Source organism: Labeo rohita, unplaced genomic scaffold (assembly GCF_022985175.1).
Source record: "Labeo rohita strain BAU-BD-2019 unplaced genomic scaffold, IGBB_LRoh.1.0 scaffold_777, whole genome shotgun sequence".
In the NCBI taxonomy this organism is placed as follows: Eukaryota; Metazoa; Chordata; class Actinopteri; order Cypriniformes; family Cyprinidae; genus Labeo; species Labeo rohita.
The window spans coordinates 2441-23036 of NW_026129719.1; the positions used below are offsets into that span (position 1 = coordinate 2441).

A 20596-nucleotide genomic window follows, 5' to 3' on the forward strand; every position below is an offset into this window, starting at 1 on the left:
ATGAAACTTTATTTGGAGCACTACTGGTGCACAATGTACATTTCTTAATATTAAGCCTAAAATGTGTTATAATGTCACTAGTGAAAAATAAAATTGGTCTTCAAATGCGAAATATTTAAAGTGTACCTGAAGTATACTTGTAATAGTTTCAAATTAGCATAATCAAATTGAACTGCAGCACTACTTCCACACAATTAAAATGCATTAAGTACAAAGTTAGTTGTTACAATGTAGCAGACCTTTAATTTTTAAATTCCACAAGCGTGCATGCAGATCAAATGAAAATAAAACAAGCCTACAAATTTATGATCTGTTATCACTCTATCCATAACCCTGGCTTAAAATTATAAGTTAAAGCCTGTTTTGATTGGTCTAATTTCTGCAATTTAATAAACACTGTGAATGCACAAGAAGAGTAAATAGAGTATATCAGAAATAGCAAAAACGCTCCTCTATTCCAGCTATTTATTTATTTAAACATAATCTTGTGTTTATTATTTTAATGTTTAGTGTGTGGGTTTGCTGTGGACTCAATTTCTGAGTTTTTTTTTTTCTCATCATTAATATTCCAGCACGCTGGACGGCGCCCTTTACGATGATTGACAGCGGTATGTATGAATCAGCATGAACTGAAAAAACGAAAATGAAACGGGGAACGGCAGAAAAATAGGACAAGGAGGAAAAAAAAAAACTTCAGTACAAAATAGAAACACTATACTTCAAACAACTCATCCCAACATCACACACTCAACACAGCAGTTCAGGAAGTTGCAGTGTCTCAAATATAATCTGAGGTGAGTGTTTCATCTTTCTCTTGTTGTTTTCATGTATGTTTGTCTCATTGGTCACTTTGTGCTTCTGAGACTTTAATGCTGCGCTCAAGTCATTTTGGTGACTTTATTTATAGCTCTTTATGTCGTGATCAAACAGATGATAAAGTGTGTCTGTAAGTGAATGACAGAAAGCTGCCCAGACAGAGATGGGATGTAACTTAGTACAAATACTTTGTTACTGTACTTAGGTAGATTTTGGTACCAGTACTTTACTTCTAAATGCGAAATCTGTAATAAATCATGGATCGGTTTGTCTTGACTGGCAACGCGATTCTGCTCGCGCGCGCTCCGCGTCTCCGCCAAACGGTTTCTATAAGAGCAATCAGTGCGAGTGACTCGAGAATGGAGTGGAAGTGTCCGGGTGGATCAGAGGCAAAACTATTGACCTGTTCAGGTCTTCACGTGCAGGTCAGTTTAGTCTGTAAACAGGCTGCTAAGAGTTGCTAGCAGTTTAATGATTAACTAGGTAAACAAAGACAAAACTACAGCAGTAGTACTATAAACTAAACGAAACTAAATTACTATCATCACTCAAAATACTCTGCTAAAGGACAAAATTATTATCTACTGTAAAGTTACAGTAGTAACTTAGCAAACAAATGTTATAAAACATTTTGTAATACGTTCAGGGAACTAGGGCAGATAACAACACAACACTTACGAAAATTAAAAACAAAATTTATGGTTACTATAGTTAAACCATGGGAACCACGAATGAACATAATAACATGAACATAAAAAAAAACATACATAATAAACCATGGTTAATTTTGGTAAGAGAAAAATATGACTCATGATAATGCAGTAACATGTTCAGTATTAGGATTTTTCTGTAAAGATATTGTCATGATGTAATCATTGTACTAATTTTGACATTTAGGCCATTTAGAAAATACAGTTTTGGTAAATCTGTAGTATTTAAGTAATAAAACTGTTACTGCAAATAAATTATATAATGAGGTGGTTGTTTTGCAACAAGTTGGAGACAGTTGTGCTCATAACAGTAAATGGCTGAAAACTAACAGGTACAAGAAAATTAGTGGAAAAAGCAAAGACACAAAGTGAGATACAGAGAGATGTCATGGAAAATGAAGAGACTGAAAAGGAAAAAGAAGTGAAGGTGCAGTTTAAGAGAGAGCCTTTTTCTTATTTTGCACGGCCCAGGGTTACGGAGAGCTTTATAGGTGAGAATTAATATCAAGTTACTGCGCAAGGAAACCAGAAGCCAGTGAAGGTGATAGAGGTTTGGGGTAATGTGATCATTCTTTCTTGTGTGGGTAATCAAGCGAGCTGCAGAATTTTGAATATATTGTAGTCTTTTGATACAGTAATTACAGTAATCTAGGTGAGATGTGACAAATGCATGAATAACAGTTTCCACAGCCTGTTTACTGAGAGGATCGAATACAAGAGATATTATGTAGGTGGAAAAAAGCTGTCTTAAATACTTTAGAGAGAGTGGAGTCAATGAGAACACCAACATTATGAACAGAAAGCTTTGATACAACAGCTTTAGAGCCAATGAGAATAACATCAGTTTTATCAGAGTTAAATTTAAGGTAATTTGCCTCCAGCCAAAAGTTTGAGTTCTTTGATGCAATTTGTTAAAGCAGGTGGAGGAAGCACTGAGGTGGAAGGTAGTTAAGTAAGTAAAGTTTATTTATATAGCACATTTATCTCAGCAAAGCTGGCCAAAGTGCTAAACAGAATCAGTGTTAAAACATAAAACAAGCAAGACATACCAAAGAATAATAAAACAATCAAACATAAAATAAAATATAGCTGCAAGCAGCAATTGTGGGGCCAAGCACAAAAGAGGCAGAATGAGGAGTTAAGCATACAAAGGAGTAACAGACTGACTAAAGCAATGAGTAATTAAAGCCATTTTAGGATCATAGAAATTGAAATGGCTGAAAAATCATAAATACAACCACTAATAATATAATTTAACCCTCTGGGGTCTGAGGGTGTTTTGGGGCCCTGGAGAAGTTTTGACATGCCCTGACATTTGTGCTTTTTTCAGTATCTTAAAAACATATTAATGGCTAAAGTCTGGTTACACTGTAATCAGCACAAACTAGGCTACAATAATATGTAAGCAACATGGCTTATCATTTTTGACCAATATGTGCTGCTGTCTTCATATTGTTGTGGTGTGTTCTGTGTGAGGTGACAGTAACACACACAAAGTTTGGTGTCATTATGTCAAAGCTTTACAGAGATACAGCCTCAGAGTTATTTTGGCATCATGCCTCAAATGTGTAGTGGCGCTGTACGAAAATGGTTTTGTCTATCGACATGAAATCCATAACTTTTTCTAGGCACAGTCTAAAGATGATTTGAGTCAAATTTGAAAATAGGACCAATGGTCTGGGAAGAGTTCGAACAAGTATCAAAATGGTGGACAGGAAGCACGGGCAACTATGGTATAGTTAGTATGCATGTTGTCGGCATGACCCAAGGAATATTTTGAGAATATTTTAAGAGTATTTTTTTGTTACAAAAGGCTAATTCATTCAAAAGTTATTAGCATTGTTGGAAATTTCATTATTAATGTTAATCAATGGTGTATTACTTCTGACCAGTAAGTGGCGCTGTTACCAAATTGATGTGGGGTGGTCAGTGTGAGGTGACAATGGCACATATAAAATTTGGTGTCAATATGTCAAAGCTTTGCAGAGATACAGCCTCAAATGCAGTTTGGCATCTTTCCAGCAAATTCACCGATGCGCTAAACGAAAACCGTTTCATATGTCGACAAGAAATCCACAACTTTTTGCCAGCATGGTCTAAAGATGATCCCAGTCAAATTTGGTGAAAAATTAGGTTTTCAACAAAACTGATAAAAATGAAAGCTTAGAGACAGGCTGATAATTATTTTATGGCAAACTTCATCCAAACCGTTTCTTAAATATGCGATGTGTTTTTCTATCTGAGAATCTTGTGTTGAATGTGTTAAAATATCTCATCCGCTCTACAGAAAAGTGCTGTTAAGCTTCAAATAAGTGGTCAGTAGAACTCATGTGTTAGTCTTCTGAAGCCTTGGACTAAAAATTCAATTGTTATTTGGTGAAAATGCTCTCAAACATCATGCATGTTCACGTACTGTACATAATTGATTCTCTCATTTCCTGTGGCCAATTTCATTTTCATTTTCAACTTTTGACTTTGTTTTTGGGTGACTTGTTCCTTTAAAGAAAAATTGCTATACTGTATCCACTGCACTGCCCTATGCAAGCTACCTCTGTATAGGATGTGAAGTAGAGGTCTTCACAGGTCCAAAAATTCATACCTGAACCCGAAGAGACCCGTAAATTTGTTGCACGGACCCGACCCGGACCCGTATTTAATTTGAAAGTGGGACCCGAACCCGTGCAGACCCGAGAAATGCCTTAAATTTACTACCCGGACCCGACGGTCATTCGTAAATTGGACCCGAACCCGGCTGGGAAGACAGAGACCCGACTGCACCCGGTCGGCACATATTACACAGCAAAATGCTAACAAGTCCATAAACAAGTTGCGGTAAAAACTTTTTGGCTTATACCTACTGTTAGCCCTGACTGTGATCAATCCTCCTTGACACTAACATTTTCGTTCATGTTAGGCTGTTCCTCTCTCTTGCCGAGTGAAAGAATCTTCTTAATTTATATATTATTGCAGCTTGGAGCAATTTTTTTATTTATTTATTTTTTTTCAAAAAACGCACAGAACAAGAAGTGCGTTACACTTTACTGCGTGCGCAGTGGTGTAGTGGTGTCTGGAGAAGTAAGAACTCTTAATTTATTTAAGGTATTGTTTTCCTTATAATGTACTGATTCAAATTAGTAAACAACAATTAATTATCATGTTACCACTCTGAGTAACATGCTCTCGCGGATGCAGGTGACATTTGCTGTCACGAAGCAGGATGAAGCGTGCGCGGGCGCAATCATATTATTTATTTTCAAGGAAGCCGGCGCCATGGTCTTGCTGTTATGGAGTATTTGCATTTATTCACGTGTAATTGGATAAGGTATTATGTGGTCGACTGTCATGATTTTGGCTAATGCAAGACACTGCTGAATGATGCGCATCAGAGCGGATTTATAAGTGGGTATACACAAAGCCGACTGTGCTGCACTACCGTGCGTGTTCAATAGGTGCGTCTCTTCTTCAGTAAAAGAAAACAATACAAAACATATGCTTAAAGCTCCACCTAGTTAGTCTTATGAAGGTTAAAGGAGGAATTCACATGCTTGGTACCGTCCGCTTGCAGTACTAGCGTTAACTTCGCGTCACGCATGTTTTTTTTCCCCCACCTTATTTCCCGCTCACACTTTTCTCATCCTAATTGTTGAAAAGTTGAAAGTTACAAAACACACGCAAAGTGCTGACCGACACTGATCACTGGCGGGTGCGGTGTTCTCCGATCGATTCGGGTATTACACACAAATGTTAAACAGACCCGGGACCCGAGGTAATAGATTGGGACCCGACCCGGACCCGGTTGACCATTTAAAATATAGACCCGAACCCGTACGGGTCCCGGGTCCTCGGGTCTAGGGTCCTCCGTAAAGACCTCTAATGTGAAGCAAGCTCTACCAGCTACATGTTCAAATTTGAGAATACTTATACTCAAGGGCTATTGGTTTTTATAGGAACATTTTTACTACTACAGCAGTTTTTTATTAGTAATATTATAATTTAATTATACTTTGAGAATTTGTCTTGTAGACTGTAGCATTAATAGTGTAGTTTTGGCATATCTATGTTTGACTGGATAGCTTTGTGCGAAAAGTAGCAGTTAACATCTATTTATTATTTAATGTTTCCTGTTCATGATCTTTTTTTCATTGATGCACGTAGGATTCTAGCCTCGTCGTGTTTTTTTATTATGTCATTTGTGCAGCTGACAAATTACAATAAATATTTAAAAAATTTGAATAATTTCTTTATCATTTTACTTCTTGGTAAAATTATACACCATGACATTTTATAAACATTGACCAAAAACGAGTGAAGGTGTGCAGTTTTGCGTGGTTCTGACGTACCGAATGCTCTTTGCAGTTCCTTGTTCAGGATGAGTGTTGAGTTTTCTCGGTAAGACACAATGTGGTTGCATCACTTCTATCAGGGCTGCTGAGAGGTTCACAAACTCCTCTACCAAAGGCAATATTTGATGCTCAGAATGAACCTCAATCCAATGTATATTAATTGTGTTGTGTTTGCATTGTTTGATTTTAGTGCATCTCAGCAACCGAGCGGACACCAATGGGTAATTATGATTATTTTGACTTGGAATTTTTTTTTTCAAATGACTCCAATGACACGGATACCCAGAAACAGTTGTAAATGGAGAGGTTATTTTATGCAAGAAAACTGATGTGGTCCAGTTCGGCGCAGCATTTCTCCCAGCTTTCTACTGTGCTAACTTCTTAGTGAGCTTGGTTGGAAATGGATTGGTGCTGTGTATCATCTACAAGTATGAGAAGCTCAGCACGGTTACTAACATATTCTTGCTCAACCTCGTTATTTCGGATCTCATCTTCGCCTCCAGCCTCCCTTTCTGGGCAGTCTACCATAAATCTGAATGGATCTTTGGCAGGGGGCTTTGCAAACTGGTGGGAAGCTGTTTTTCCATCGGCTTCAACAGCTCTATACTTTTCCTCACCCTCATGACCTTTGACCGGTACCTCACGGTGGTCCACGCCATCACATTGGCCCAGCGCAGAAGAGCGGCTTATGCGTTTGTGTCGTCCATCATCATTTGGGTGTTCAGTATTTTGGCTAGTATAAAGGATATTGTTTTGCACGACGTGATGGATGGCGGGGAAGGTTTGCTGTGTGAAATGACCGGTTACCACCAGAAATTCCTCACAAAATTGGAACTCCTTGGTTATTATCGGCAGTTTTACCTTTTTTTCTTGGTGCCTCTGGCGATCATCTTGTACTGTTACACCCGCATAACCATCAGGATCATGTTCACTCGCATGAGGGAGAAATGCAGGGCGGTCAAGCTCATCTTTGTCATCATCTTCACCTTCTTCATCTGCTGGACCCCTTACAACATCGTCATCCTGTTGAAAGCCATCGAGACGTCCTTTGGAGATCAGAACGATTGCTCAAACACCCTCGACTATGCACTGTACGTGACGCGAAACTTTGCCTACCTGTATTGCTGCATCAGCCCTGTCTTCTATATGTTTTTGGAGAAGAAGTTTCAAAACCATTTTCTGAAGCTTTTGTCCAAGCGTATACCGTGTCTGAGGATCGATGTTGCCACATCAGTTCAGAGCCCAAACACTGACTACTGAGTGTTTATGTGACTAAGAAGACATGCGTGGTTTGTATGTGTGGTTTGTCTGGAGCACATAAATATTCAAAATGTAATGTTTGTTTTGAGCTTATGTTCAATAATTTCTCATTCAGTGCATATATGCCTTGATCAATACTGTCATATTTTAATGTAAACGTAAATATTCATTTCAAATATCCATTTGATTATATCAAAAGCAGAAAAAAATGTAAAGTAAAAATTTTAAAAAATCATTTTTAGATTCTATGATAAAACGTCTTTGTGCAACTCTAGTTCTAATCTATGGGTTCCTTAAATCTCTCCTTACTTATGTAATTTTTTGTTTTGTGTGAAATATATTGTTGTAAAGACTTCTATATGTAGGTTGCAATCTTTTTTTTAGTGCTATTAATTGCTGGTGTGTAGTGCTAAAAAAAATATGTATATATATTAGTGATGGGAAGCTTCCTGATACCATCTTTTCTCTCTATTCGAACATTGTAAAACTCACACGTTTGCCCCTTTTAAAGGTCTCTGAAATTAGTAAACTTCCTGTCGTTTAACACCTAAATACATCCTGTTCACCAGATTATTATGATTCATCAGTTCTTAATTTTGAGTATGAACTCACTGTCTGCATTACATTCTTTTGGTTTTGTAAAATAACTCATTTTAATACATGACAATAAATCATTCTAAATTAACTCTTTGGTTGTGGTTGTTTTCTTTAAGACACAAGCATCTTTTTTTATCCATCATGTTTTCTTTTTCTTTTTCAGTTTTTGTCTGTGAAGCTCAGTAAAATGTTCATCTACCAGATCTTGCCAAATACGACTACTGCAGAATTCTACATTAATACAATTTTTTCAAAAGGAAAATTACATATAGCCTATTACAGGGCTGTTCGATTCTGAAATTTTTGGAACTGATTCCAGTTCCTAAGAATTCTGAGAATGGATTCTTTGCTTCTGTTTTCTTTTCTTAGTGAAAGTTTGTGAGAATGTCAAGCTAATCTCGCCGGGACCACAGTACAGTGTTTTCATGACACGTCATCAATTGGCCATATAGGTGGCACAGAACCACTGAATGCCACTGAACTGAACAAAACTTGCATATTTTGCTGATTATTGCTACTGAAAATGGTCAGTTATCATCATGTTTTGGGCTGTACTAATCGGTCAGACCAGGAAAAACATTTCGAGTATAGTATAGACTGCCAAAAGTTACAACAAATTAAGGAGAAGAGTGCAAAAAAACTGAGGTACTGAAGAATGTTTGTGGTTGGCCAAACTGAATCAGGATTTCCAGGGCAAGAATCTTGACAACATTCATGTTTGTTCTTATTTCCGGTCAGATAGGTGAAATGTTAGGCTCAATTAATACTGCTCGTATGTGTCTTTACCACCTATTAACCTTAGTTTGTCAAAATATTGCGCCTTTTCCTGCTTACTAAGTCCTTCTCTGTATGATTAAGCAGTTTCTACACGTTTTTTTCCATGGTTTAGACAGCAGAAATTAGCAGAACAATGTATTCAGTAGTACGTTAAATGTGCAATCTATGCTGTTGTTTACATCAAGTATTGCCAATATCGCCGTGTATCAGGGTTACTGACCAAATTGTGACGTTGATTCCCAAAGCTTCAGGATCGATTCCAGCTGTACGAAATATGATAAATACTCAATCTTCCCAAGTCTAAAATCAGGACCATATGCTTCCTTTATCAGCTAATTATGAAACAACTCACTTTTCAGATACACATGCATATTTGTGCTTATTTATAACCTTTAATGTACTTTATTATTTTAACCCTTGTATGGTGTTCAGGTCTGTGGGACCCATTTTCACTTTCTGTCAAAAGAAAAATGATACGCAGAATTATTTTTTCAAGCTCATACTCATTGGCCTTGGCTCATTTTCTGTGAAGAACATATATCAGAACAAATTTTCAATGACCTCTCACTGTACACCCCCCTAAACACTGTTGTTACATTCAGGATGTTCGGGTCCACAGGATTTTAGGTCGTGTATAACTTCACTCTGTACCCCTGTTGTCTGGGCCTGCTATTAGTATGTGTATGTGTGTTCATGTGTGTGTATGTGTGAATATGTGTGAGGGAGAGTCTGTGAGAGTGTGAGTGTAAGTGTGAGTTGTGTGTTTCTGTCCCTCCATTCCCACACAAGGTTGTAGCACTTAAATACATAAATGTAATCTAACAAAGGAAAAGGGCAAATATCAGCCAGATATTCTGTTTATATTGCTTGTAACTGGGATGAAGTACACATCTGTTGAGTATTTCAACATTTTTTAAATTGTGTTGAATTAAAAGCCTAAAAACTCAGCGGGTCCACCAGACCCACGAACACTGGCTGAGTAACAAAAATATGAACACCATACAAGGTTTAACTGAGGCACTTGTTTATCAATGGAGTTAACCAGTGCTGATTTTTTTTATGACTTTGCGGGTGGCAGCGGGACTTCAGTTGGAGGGTTTGGCTCATCGTCGATCTTTAAATCACGGCAGAACAACACAGATTCTTGACCAAGACCCAGTTTGTATTGCCACAGATATAAACACTCATTTGGTTTCAGCTCAACTGTGAGATTTTCTTCCACTTCAGTCGCTTCATTCCAGATTTCATTTTCGGTGCTGACATGTGAGCCTCCATATTCAGTTGATAAAGAGAACTGGCACTTTGCAATTAAGCATAGGTTGAACAACAGCATGTTTGAAATATTTGGGGCCTACCCCAGCAGCTAGGGATAAATTAATCAATGAGTGAGTGGCAGTACAAATTTCAGAAAAAGAAGCCTTAATAATCTATGCAGGAATTACATCAAGAAAAAAGGCAGTTGTCTTCATCTTATTGAACAATTCACAGAGCTCCTTTAACAAAACATTTTGAAAACAAGAAAATGAAGCTGGACTAGCCAGCGAAAAACAGTGACACATCTGATAGGTGCAAAGTAAAAGAGAAGTGAGTAGCTAACACTTTATCAGAAAAAACATTTTGTTTCACAAAGTTCAGCTGAGGGTTCCACATGAAATTGACACTGTTAAGTAACCATGTTTCCATTTCCTTTCAGCTTTATGACAGGACTGCCTAAGAGAGTGAGCATTGTCATCCAGCCAATAATAGGATTTCTGCTTGGGCAATTTCAACTTAAAAGTTGCAATATAATCTAAACTATTAAAACAAGATGTATAGAAAAGCAAAGTCAGTTCATCGGACATTTGATGTTGAATAGGGCTTGGCGATCGTAGGTCAGCACTGAGTCTACATGATACCTGTGCAACACCACACAAACAGTACAGATACCAATTGAACAGATATGACAGACTGAGACACACAAGAGAGATGGCATGCCACGTACACTGGTGCCATCTTGGAACCCATGGTGGAAGAGAGTAGTCCAGGGTGTAGTGTTAAGGTGTGCTAAAATAAATCTGAATGTCATTTGCGTAACAGTGGAAGTTAAACCCATAACGACTGATTATTTGTCCAATTGGTAGCATATAAATAGTGATAAGGAGAGGGCCCAGAACAGAACCTTGAGGTACAGCAGAAGTGATTATTTGTGTTTGTGGTATATAACAAATTGTTGCCTCCCAGTCAAATAGGAGGAAAACCATTCAAGGCTAGGAGAAGATCATTAAGGACCTTAACCAGGGCTGTTTCAGTACTGTGTAATGGACGAAAGCCAGACTGGAAAGGCTCATAAAGGTTGTGTGCTGTTAAGTAGGCCTGTAACTGGGAGGCAACAATTTTTCTAATATCTTAGAAAGAAAAGATAAGTTTGAAATAGGCAAGAGGGAAGAAAGATCAAGATCATGCTTTTTACTAATGGGGTGACAGCAGCAATCTTAAGCTTAGCGGGTACAGTTCCAGTTGACATTGACGATTTAATGAAGTGAGTGATGGGTAGTGACAAAGTGGGCAGGCAGTTCTTTAGTAAAGAGGTAGGTGGAGGATCAAGAAAACTAGTAGAGGAATTAGACGGCCTGATTATCTCATCAACCACTGTGGGGACAACAGAGTCAAAACTAGAGAAGCTGTGATTATGGCATAAAGAGAGAAGTTCAGTAGTGGAAACCAAGGTAGGGTGTTGACAGGTATGAGATGTTTTACTCTGAAAAAAAGTTCAAGAAAGCATCACACATTAGATCAGAGCCCTCTAGAGACTGCACAGGAGGCTGAGTTAACTTTTTTAATCGTAGTAAATAATGTTCTAGGCCTGTTTTTGGACTTATTAATAAAAACAGAGAAATAAGATGATCAAGTTGCATTAAGAGCATTCCTGTACTGCTTCAGGTGTCCAGTATATGCCAAGGAGTAAACAGTAAGGCCTGTTGTCTTATATATCTTGTTACTGTCAAAATTTGGCCTTTTTACAGCAATTTTTAAGAGTGTATGTACCTTAGTATTACAGCATTTTTAAATATTATCAACCCTTTTAAAAAGTTTTGAAGAGTTTGGATAATGCACTTTAAAGATATAAGAAAATTGTTATCTTTTTTACTGCAACTAATAAGTTACCATGACAACAGCGTTCATGATATCTAAAATCTGTTCACAATTTAGCATCTTCAGAAGCATTGCATCATGTTGTCAAAGACTGGTGTGAATTGCATGGTTCTCCTAGTTTGCATTAATTCAAAGCCTTTATCCAAAAATCTGCATTCAACCCAAATCAGCCGATAGAGAGACTCTGTCTCTGTCTCTCTGTCTCTCTCTCACTTCCGGTGTGATTGTTGAGGGCGGGTGAACGGAGTGGTGCGACTCCGGGTGTCTTGCTGTGAGTGATCTTCTTTCCTTCTTTTCTTGTTTGTGTTTTCTTTTAGTGGTGCGTGCTTGGAGGTTTTGTTTGCACTGTACTATTGGGCTGCGTACAACCCGTTTATCAGGAAGTTATGTCAGCCCCAAGTGTGAATTTGAACTTGCTTACGCGGCGTCACGCTGTTAAAGTGGTGTCTGCGGCAAGTGTTGAACAATGTTGCTTGGCTATTGGAGAGATTATGGGGCCTGAGTGTATTTTATCTGCCTCTAGAATGAATAATGCAGCTGTAATCTTTCTCAATAGCACTGAAAAAGCAAACGTTGTTGAGCACGGAATCACTATTAGCGGCAAGTTTATTCCTTCCCCTCTCATTGCCATCTAAGAGAGTTACTTTATCGAATGTTCCCCCGTTCATGAGTGATGATATTATAACTCAGGCTTTGTCCCTTTATGGAAAGCTGGTGTCACCAATTAAACAAATTCCGATCAGTACCGATTCCCCTCTTTTGAAACATATCGTCTCCTTTAGGCGTTTTGTATACATGGTAGTTCAAGATGATGCCGTGTCAGACTTGTCACTTAAGTTTCACATTGATGGTTTTGAGTATGTTATTTTTGTCACAACTGCAAAGACAAAGTGTTTCGGTTGTTGGAAAATTGAACATTTAATTAAAAATTGCCCTGATAAATTAAAAGAAGCGGATGATATTGGGGTGAGGGATGGCAGTATCACTATTGGTGCAGACGAATCGGACCAGCCGTTGAGGCTGTCAGGTGAGCGCCAGGCTGAGCAGAGCCACTCGCGGAGAATGAATCTCCCGGTAGTAGACCGATTGCTGCCGACCTGATTGACGTTAGCTCACCTGTGGCGGTTCAAGACCAGTTAGATACAGGACAGTCCATGCTTAACGGTGGTAGCGGGACTTCAGTTAATGTAGGGCGTTCTTCAGAAAACAAAGACGAAAGACAAGTACATGGTGCTTTAGAAAACACTGTTTTGCCTGTATCGCGGAGTGCTTGCGAAATAGTTGGTGTTGAGGAAGCAGGACAGAGCTTATTTAAAGTTCCTCAAAAAAGAAAAAAGAAAGATAAGTATCACGAAATAAAATCTCCCCTAAAAAATGATCCACAACTCAGTGAGGATCATGAGACAGAAAGTGACAGTGATTCTGACTAGTGTGACACTTTCCCAGAGTGACTTTTCTGCTCGTCGTTATGACGTTGATGACATAAAACTGTTCCTTAGAGCGACAAAAAATAAGAGAGGTGTTAATGTTCAGGAGTATTTCCCTGATGTCAAACAGTTCGTTGAAAAGAAAAGAACCTTAATGGCTGAGGGATCCTTCACTAATAAAGAAGTATATCATTTGAAGAAAATTGTAAGGAATTTAGGCAAAGTTTTAAACAATGATGTACCGTAAACAAGGAGGTTGTTTTTCTAACAATGTGTTACATTTTCAGGTTTGTTTTTTGTTTCTGTTGTCTTTGCTCATGAGTGAAATACACCTGGCTACCTTGAATGTGAATGCTGTCAGGGACATTAGAAAAAGAGCATTGTTTGGCAATCAGCAAATATTAAAAAGATGAGCTCTTTACGTCACAGTACAACAAATAACTAACAATAATGACAAAACAACAACAAAAAAGTTTAAATGAAGTCAGCAAACAACAAAACAATAATCCTATAACAGTAACTGGATAATTTATTTATGCTGCAATGCATGCTGGGAACTTACAAAGCCTTAAAATTTCAGCAATATGAAATTCTTTGCTCAGACAACTGTGTTTGACTAGTTGGGTCAACATTTGGGGTAATACTGTTGGTCTGACAAGGGTTTTATATAGTTTCAAGAAAATAGCATTTTTCAGTATTTGAGACTCAAAATGATTTGTAAAATGGAAAATACATATTTGCATTTTTTACAGTGTGAAAGCATCTGTTTTGGTTTCTTCTTCACTTGTGTTTTGGAAATTTTGTACAGAAGATGTGTAATAGCATCTCTCGTGTATAACAATGAAAACAGATTCTCAGAGAACAAGTACAGCTCAAATATATTTAGACTTTTTCTAAGTCTAAGTCAAGTATACTTAAATGTCATTTTAAGTATATTTCTGATAAGTTTATAAAGCACATTTCTGAGAAGTACATAAAAAGTAGACTGAAAGTATACTTTTCTATTTTTAGTTTAAAAGAAGTATACTAATAGCACACTTGAATTAACTTCTTTTTCGTATGGGGAGTTTGAATGCATCTCTGTATTAGTCGTAACATCTCAACAAGTGCCATTTTATTTTCAAAAAGTTTCAGTCCAATTTCTTATGATTGTGATGAAATTGTAAAAGGTAGGCTTTTAAAAGTGAGAGCTGTGTTTAAGAATTACACCTTTGTTTTTATGTGTGTTTATGTTCCAATAGCTATAGTTGAAAGGATGCTGTTTCTAGATACACTATATTGTACAGAATTGTTCTTCTGAAGAATATTTGTTTTTAGCTGGTGATTTTAATTGTACTGAACATGCTCTGGACAGAAATCATATTGAACCTCATTTGCCTTCTAGGAAACGTCTCGTACACATAATTAAGAAGTATGACTTATGTGATATCTGGAGACAATTAAATGGTAATGTAAAACAATATACCTGGGTTCATACAAGAGATAATGTGATATCATTTGCCAGATTAGACAGACTCTATGCCTTTGGACATCATCTGAACATTTTTATTAGTTGTTCAATTGTTCCTATGAGTTTTACAGATCATGCTATGGTACAGTGTAGTCTTATTCTGAATTTTATTAAACCTAAAAGTGCCTATTGGCATTTCAATACTTCTTTATTGCATGATAAGTTGTTTCAAGACTCCTTTAAGGCTTTTTGGGAGAATTACAGAAATACAAAATCTACTTTTCAGTCAGTACAACAGTGGTGGGATTTTGGTAAAATTCAGATTAGACAATTTTGTCAGCAGTACACTCACAACGTTACTAGAGAGTTAGGATGGTCCTTGAGGAGCTTGGACATTGATATAAATAACTGTCAGCAGCTATCTGATTCTACCGGAGACCATTTTTATTTGGAGGCCTGTTTGAGGAAAAAGGCACAGTTAGCTGATCTACTTGGACATAAAATACAGGGGGCACTGGTCCGGTCAGGATTTCAAAGTATTGATCAAATGGATGCACCGTCTAAATATTTCTTCAGCCTTGAGAAAAAGAATAGCCAAAGACGCCTTATCCAGGCATTACGTTCTGAGGATGGGGGGTTATTAGTGGACCCTGTTGACATCTGAGGAAGAGTTGTTGGGTTTTATCAGAACTTTACAGAAGTGAGCTTAATTTATAGAGCAGGGAGGAAAATGTTTTCTTTGACTCCCTACCCCAGACGTCTGAGGAGGGTAATGCTGCTTTCTCCAGTCCTCTGAGTTTGGGAGAGCTGCATAAGGCCCTCCAAGGCATGGAGTCTGGGCGAGCTCCTGGAGCAGATGGTCTCCAAGTTGATTTTTTTTAAATCTTTCTGGACTGAGTTGGGAGCGGATTTGCTACAAGTACTGAATAGCAGCTTGTCGGAGGGCAGGTTGCCGTTGAGTTGCCGTACAGCAATAATCACTCTCTGTAATGCCACGCCAGCAGAGGGAGCCCTTGCTCATGGACTGTCTGTTACCGCTCCGTCTGCTGCTTCTTTGGTAACTTCCTGTTTGGCAGCCATGTAAGTAGGGCCATGCCAAACAGGAGGTTGCGAAGTATTGTTTTGCCTGTGCGGACTCTACCAAGCATTTTCCCTGTTTCATTGCCTTATTTTGTTATTTCCACGGTTTTGGTTTTGTTTAATTTCATAGTCATAGTTATACCTTGTTTCATTGCCATAGTTTTGTCTTGTTTCATTGCCTTGTTTATTTGTTACTTTGGACTGCTCTCTGGTATTTTGACGTTCTGCCTGTTCATTTGGATTACGCTTTTGCCTTGCCTTGGATATTACTGTTTGTTGGAGATCGACCCTGCCTGTCTTGACTACAATCTGTACAATAAAGCTTGCACCTGGATCTATCACGCTTCACACGAGTCCCGTTACACTCTCATACCAAAAAAGGGAGATCTCACTGATATTAAATGTTGGCGTCCTGTCTCACTTCTTTGTAGTGATTATAAGCTGTTTTCCAAAACGTTGGCTAACAGACTGGCTGAAGTAACGGACCTTGTCATCCATCCGGACCAGACTTACTGTATTCCAGGTAGATCCATCTTTGACAATATTTCTCTAATTCAGGATATTCTGGAAGTGTCAAATTTGTATAATATGGACTTTGGTTTGATCTCACTGGACCAGGAAAGGGCATTCGATTGAGTTAAACACACATATTTGTGGAAGTTAATTTAAGTGTGCTATTAGTATACTTCTTTTAAACTAAAAACAGGAAAGTATACTTTCAGTCTACCTTTCATGTACTTCTCAGAAATGTGCTTTATATACTTATCAAAAATATACTTAAAATGACATTTAAGTATATATGACTTATACTTAGAAAAAGTCTAAATATACTATACTTATAGTAAATATACTATCAATATACTTATACTAAATATACTATACAAATATACTATCAGGGCTATACTTGTGCTCTGAGAATCCATGTTGTCATTTTTATACAGGAGAGATGCTATTACACATCTTCTGTACAGAATTTCCAAAACACAAGTGAAGAAGAAACCAAAACAGATGCTTCCACACTGTGAAAAATGCAAATACATATTTTCCATTTTATAAAACAGTCTCAAATACTAAAAAATGCTATTTTCTTGAAACTATATAAAAACCCTTGTCAGACCAACAAAATTACCCCAAATACTGTCCCAACTTGTTAAACACAGAACAAAGAATTTCATACTGTTGAAATGTTAAGGCTTTGTAAGTTCCCAGCATGCAGCATAAATAAATTATCCAGTTACTGTTATAGGATTATTGTTTTGCTGTTTGCTGACTTCATTTAAACTTTTTTGTTGTTTTGTCATTATTGTTAGTTATTATTAGCGGTTTTTAATTAATCTGTAAAAATAATATCCCCTTTGTCAAATCGAGTCATTCTCAGATGCCTGTTGTTGTGGCGTCACACCGACAGATGCCGCTCCCACAATAGTTGATTGACATGAGCGATTTACCTTGAATCAGCTGTCACAGTCCGCCCTCTTTGTTTCGATGCTGGAGCAGGGATGTAAGTAACACAAGAATATCTCCGATTGAGCGATTGAGGTGTATTAAGTACTAGTATTAAAATAGTACACTTAAAAGTATACTACTAGTACACTGATATTTGTATGCTTACTACATAAAGTATACTTAAACTATACTTGAACTTTACTGAAGTATACTTAATAAAATAAACTTGAAGTATACTTCTTTTTGGTAAGGGCTGTCAGCTTTTGTTTTTTGTCAAAAATTTATAGACATGATCAAAGTGCTCTATAGTAAAGTTGAGAGTGTACTGAAGATAAATGGCATCTTATGTGCTCCCTTTCAGGTTCATAGGGGCATAAGACAGGGGGTGTTCTTTATCCGGTATGTTATACTCTTTGGCCATTTAGCCTTTGTTACACCAATTAAGATTAAATGTACATGGATTGTCTTTGCCTAATTGTAAAAATAATATTCGTCTGTCGGCTTATGCTGATGATGTCATGGATGTTATCAGTGGACAAAGTGATATACAGGTTTTGCTTAAATTAATTGAAGAATTTATGTTTGTGTCTTCTGCCAGAATTAACTGGACAAAATGTGAAACATTATTGGTTGGTCAATGGACTGGTGGTAAACCAAATCTTCCTGATGGGTTGTTATGGGGAAAAGGAGGTATTAAATATTTAGGAGTTTTCTTAGGTGATGCTCTGACCCAGCAGAAAAACTGGGAAGGGGTTCTTGAAAAAATCATCAAGGGTCGCCTTGGAAAATGGAAATGGCTAATTCCAAACATGTCTTACAGGGGACACACTCTTGTTGTTAATAATTTGGTGGCATCCTCCTTATGGCACAGGCTGGCCTGTGTGGACCCTCCAGTTCATTTATTAGCTCAAATTCAAGCTATTCTTGTGGATTTCTTCTGGGACAATCTGCACTGGGTACAACAGAGCATTTTATATTTGCCTAATGATGAAGGAGGACAAGGACTAATACACTTACAAAGTAGAACTGTTGCTTTTCGGATACAATTTTTACAAAGACTCTTTGATGGTGCTTTGGACTTGAGTTGGAGAGCTGCTGCCTGCACTATACTCCGAAACTACAGGGATTTTGGGTTGGACAAACATCTTTTATTTGCTGGACTCTTCAAAAATAGACTTGTCTAAGGTCCCATCTTTTTACAGGAATCTTTAAGCTGTGGAGTTTGTTTCATATTCAAAAGGTTGAAAGCTCATGTTCTCTTTATTGGCTGTTAGAGGAGCCTTTGATACTTGTAGCCCTTCTGGATGTATCTGATAGTTTTAATCTATATGGCCTCAGTTCCGCACTCCAGAAATCTGGCGTTACAACTTTGGGACAGTTGTTGACTTTGGTTGGCCCAAATTTAGAGAATGCTGAGTTAGCATCTCAACATTTGGGGTTTAAATCTGCTTGTGTTGTTTCCATCCTTTTGTGTAAAGGCAGCATTTATAGCTGATGAGGTACAAATGTTGAAGGACTATCTCTGGGGAAAACACCCCCAATGCACAGGATTCTTTTCCTTGTTTAAAGCTGCTACCTAATTTAGATGGGTGTTCAGTTTTTTTCTTAAAACCTTGGAAAACTTCATGGTTTGATTTATTGCCAGCTAAAGGTAAAACTTTGTAGAGTGCTTGTGTCATGGCTTTTAACAAAAAAAGTCTTGATAACAAAGTTGATACACCATGGCAAACTTTTTTTAGATTAGACAAACCTGTAAAACCTGAGTGGAGATCCCTGTATAAGCCGCCTTTATCTGAAAGGTTAGGGGACTTACAGTGGCAAGTACTTCATGGTATTATTGCAGTGAACTCTTTTATTTCTATTTTAGACCCAGAAGTTTGTTCCCTTTTTGTTCAGAAAGGGAAACAGTGTTTCATGTTTTTGTACAGTGTTTTAGGTTGGAGCCTTTATTTGTGCTCTTAAATGAGTTTTTCAATTGTTTTAATGAGTGTTTTTCTGCGGAGATACTTATTTTTGGTTTTAAGTACAGATGTAACATGAAGTTTACTTCTCAATTACTGAATTTTATGTTGGGTGAAGTCAAATTTGCAATTTATATCAGTAGAAAAAACAGAATTGAGAAAAAGCTTTGTCAAAGTGTTGTGGACTGTTTTTTAAGTTTAGTAAAATCTAGAGTTTGGTTGATTTCAAGTTTTATAAAGCAATGGAAGATCTGTCAACTTTTAAATGGATGTGATGTAGCCAAGGAGCATTGTGTACTGTTTTTGAAGGAAATCTGACGTTCTCTTTATAATATGTTTTTAATGTGTTAACAATTGTTTTGTATTGTCACTTGATAAATTGTAAATAAAGTTTACTTCAAAATTCAATTCTCTCCCTCTGTCTCTCTCTCACACATACAGGTAGAATGAGATCAGCTGCTCAGTTGCAAACTTCACTGGTTAGTTAAGGTAGATTAAACATTGAATAAACTGTGTTCAGAAGTAATCCGGTAATGTCTAAATATACTTCTAAATACAATTCCCAATTTCAAAAGTCATTATTTGTCTAGGCCTAGACAGCCATCTAGTGGTTATACTATATATTACATTTGGTTTTATTTATGTCTTTGAACCAAAACTAATATGCACATTTTTACCTTACATATACTGCATTATGACAATGGCCATGAATATGTAGTGATTCACACCTGAGAGACAAAAGGCCGTCCCCCTAATGGCCCATCAGTGTGACTGTCACTATGAGTCAGGTAACAAAGAATGTGAGGAGAGTAAGATAATGGGGGGTTTTGGTCATTTGTATTTTATTTACAACACAATATAACCAAAACATACATAATGAAGCTCAAAGACACATTATTGTACTAACTGACCGAACCACAGAGATGTGAACAGACCTTGTGTCATTCCTGTTCAGCAAGTAAAACGAGTAAACCATACCTGATATTTAAGTTTTTGCTGCTTTTTTTCCATGGATTCAAGATAAAAAAAACAAAAAAAAACATCAGTAGTCACAGAGATTATTTTACCATAGAAAATCAGCATAGAAATGGTTTGAAGGCACTTGAGTAAAAAATCAGCCAGATTCATCAGCTGTGCAGGTATCAGATCACTAAAAGACAAAAACAAAAAACATCTCATGTTACTATCAGAAGCATCCCTATATAATGATCTTGTAGTCACAGATTCAGGTATGTTTTGTAAAAAGGACGTTTTATATCGGAGAAGCAAATGATCAGTTAGCACGTTATAAAACTCGATTTGGGAACAAAGTATTATTAATAAACATGATGTAGACATACTTAGACTCAAACATGAAAACTAAATTGCGCCGTAAGAAATTTAGACACAACAAACTACCTATCATTTTTAAAATGTTTCACTCGATTTCAAACATTTTAGCCAGGAATCATAGTTTGGGAAAAAAGCTAGTAAATGTGTTCAAGCTTATGTCAAAATAACACGTTAACTAATGCAAAAAAGAAACATTACTTACTCATCAGACTGATCTCTTCCTCTGGATCAGCCGCGTCGCATTGTGTTCTTCATCTGAGGTGAA

At 37.2% G+C, this 20596-nt stretch overlaps 2 protein-coding genes across 2 annotated transcripts in view; both read left to right on the forward strand.

Moving 5' to 3' along the window:
- The first annotated feature begins 713 nt into the window (after nt 1–713).
- LOC127161920 (protein NLRC3) overlaps nt 714–20596 on the forward strand; it is a 32609-nt gene continuing 12726 nt past the window's right edge. Inside the window, exon 1 of the mRNA XM_051104679.1 lies at nt 714–794. The gene's annotated coding sequence lies outside the window, so the exon portion shown is untranslated. The remainder of the gene's footprint in view (nt 795–20596) is intronic.
- Nucleotides 6143–7766, forward strand: LOC127161921 (C-C chemokine receptor type 3-like; the record flags this gene model as incomplete). The annotated part of the gene is made up of 1 exon (XM_051104680.1): nt 6143–7766. A coding segment is annotated over one exon (987 nt), but the record flags the coding sequence as incomplete, so codon positions are not given.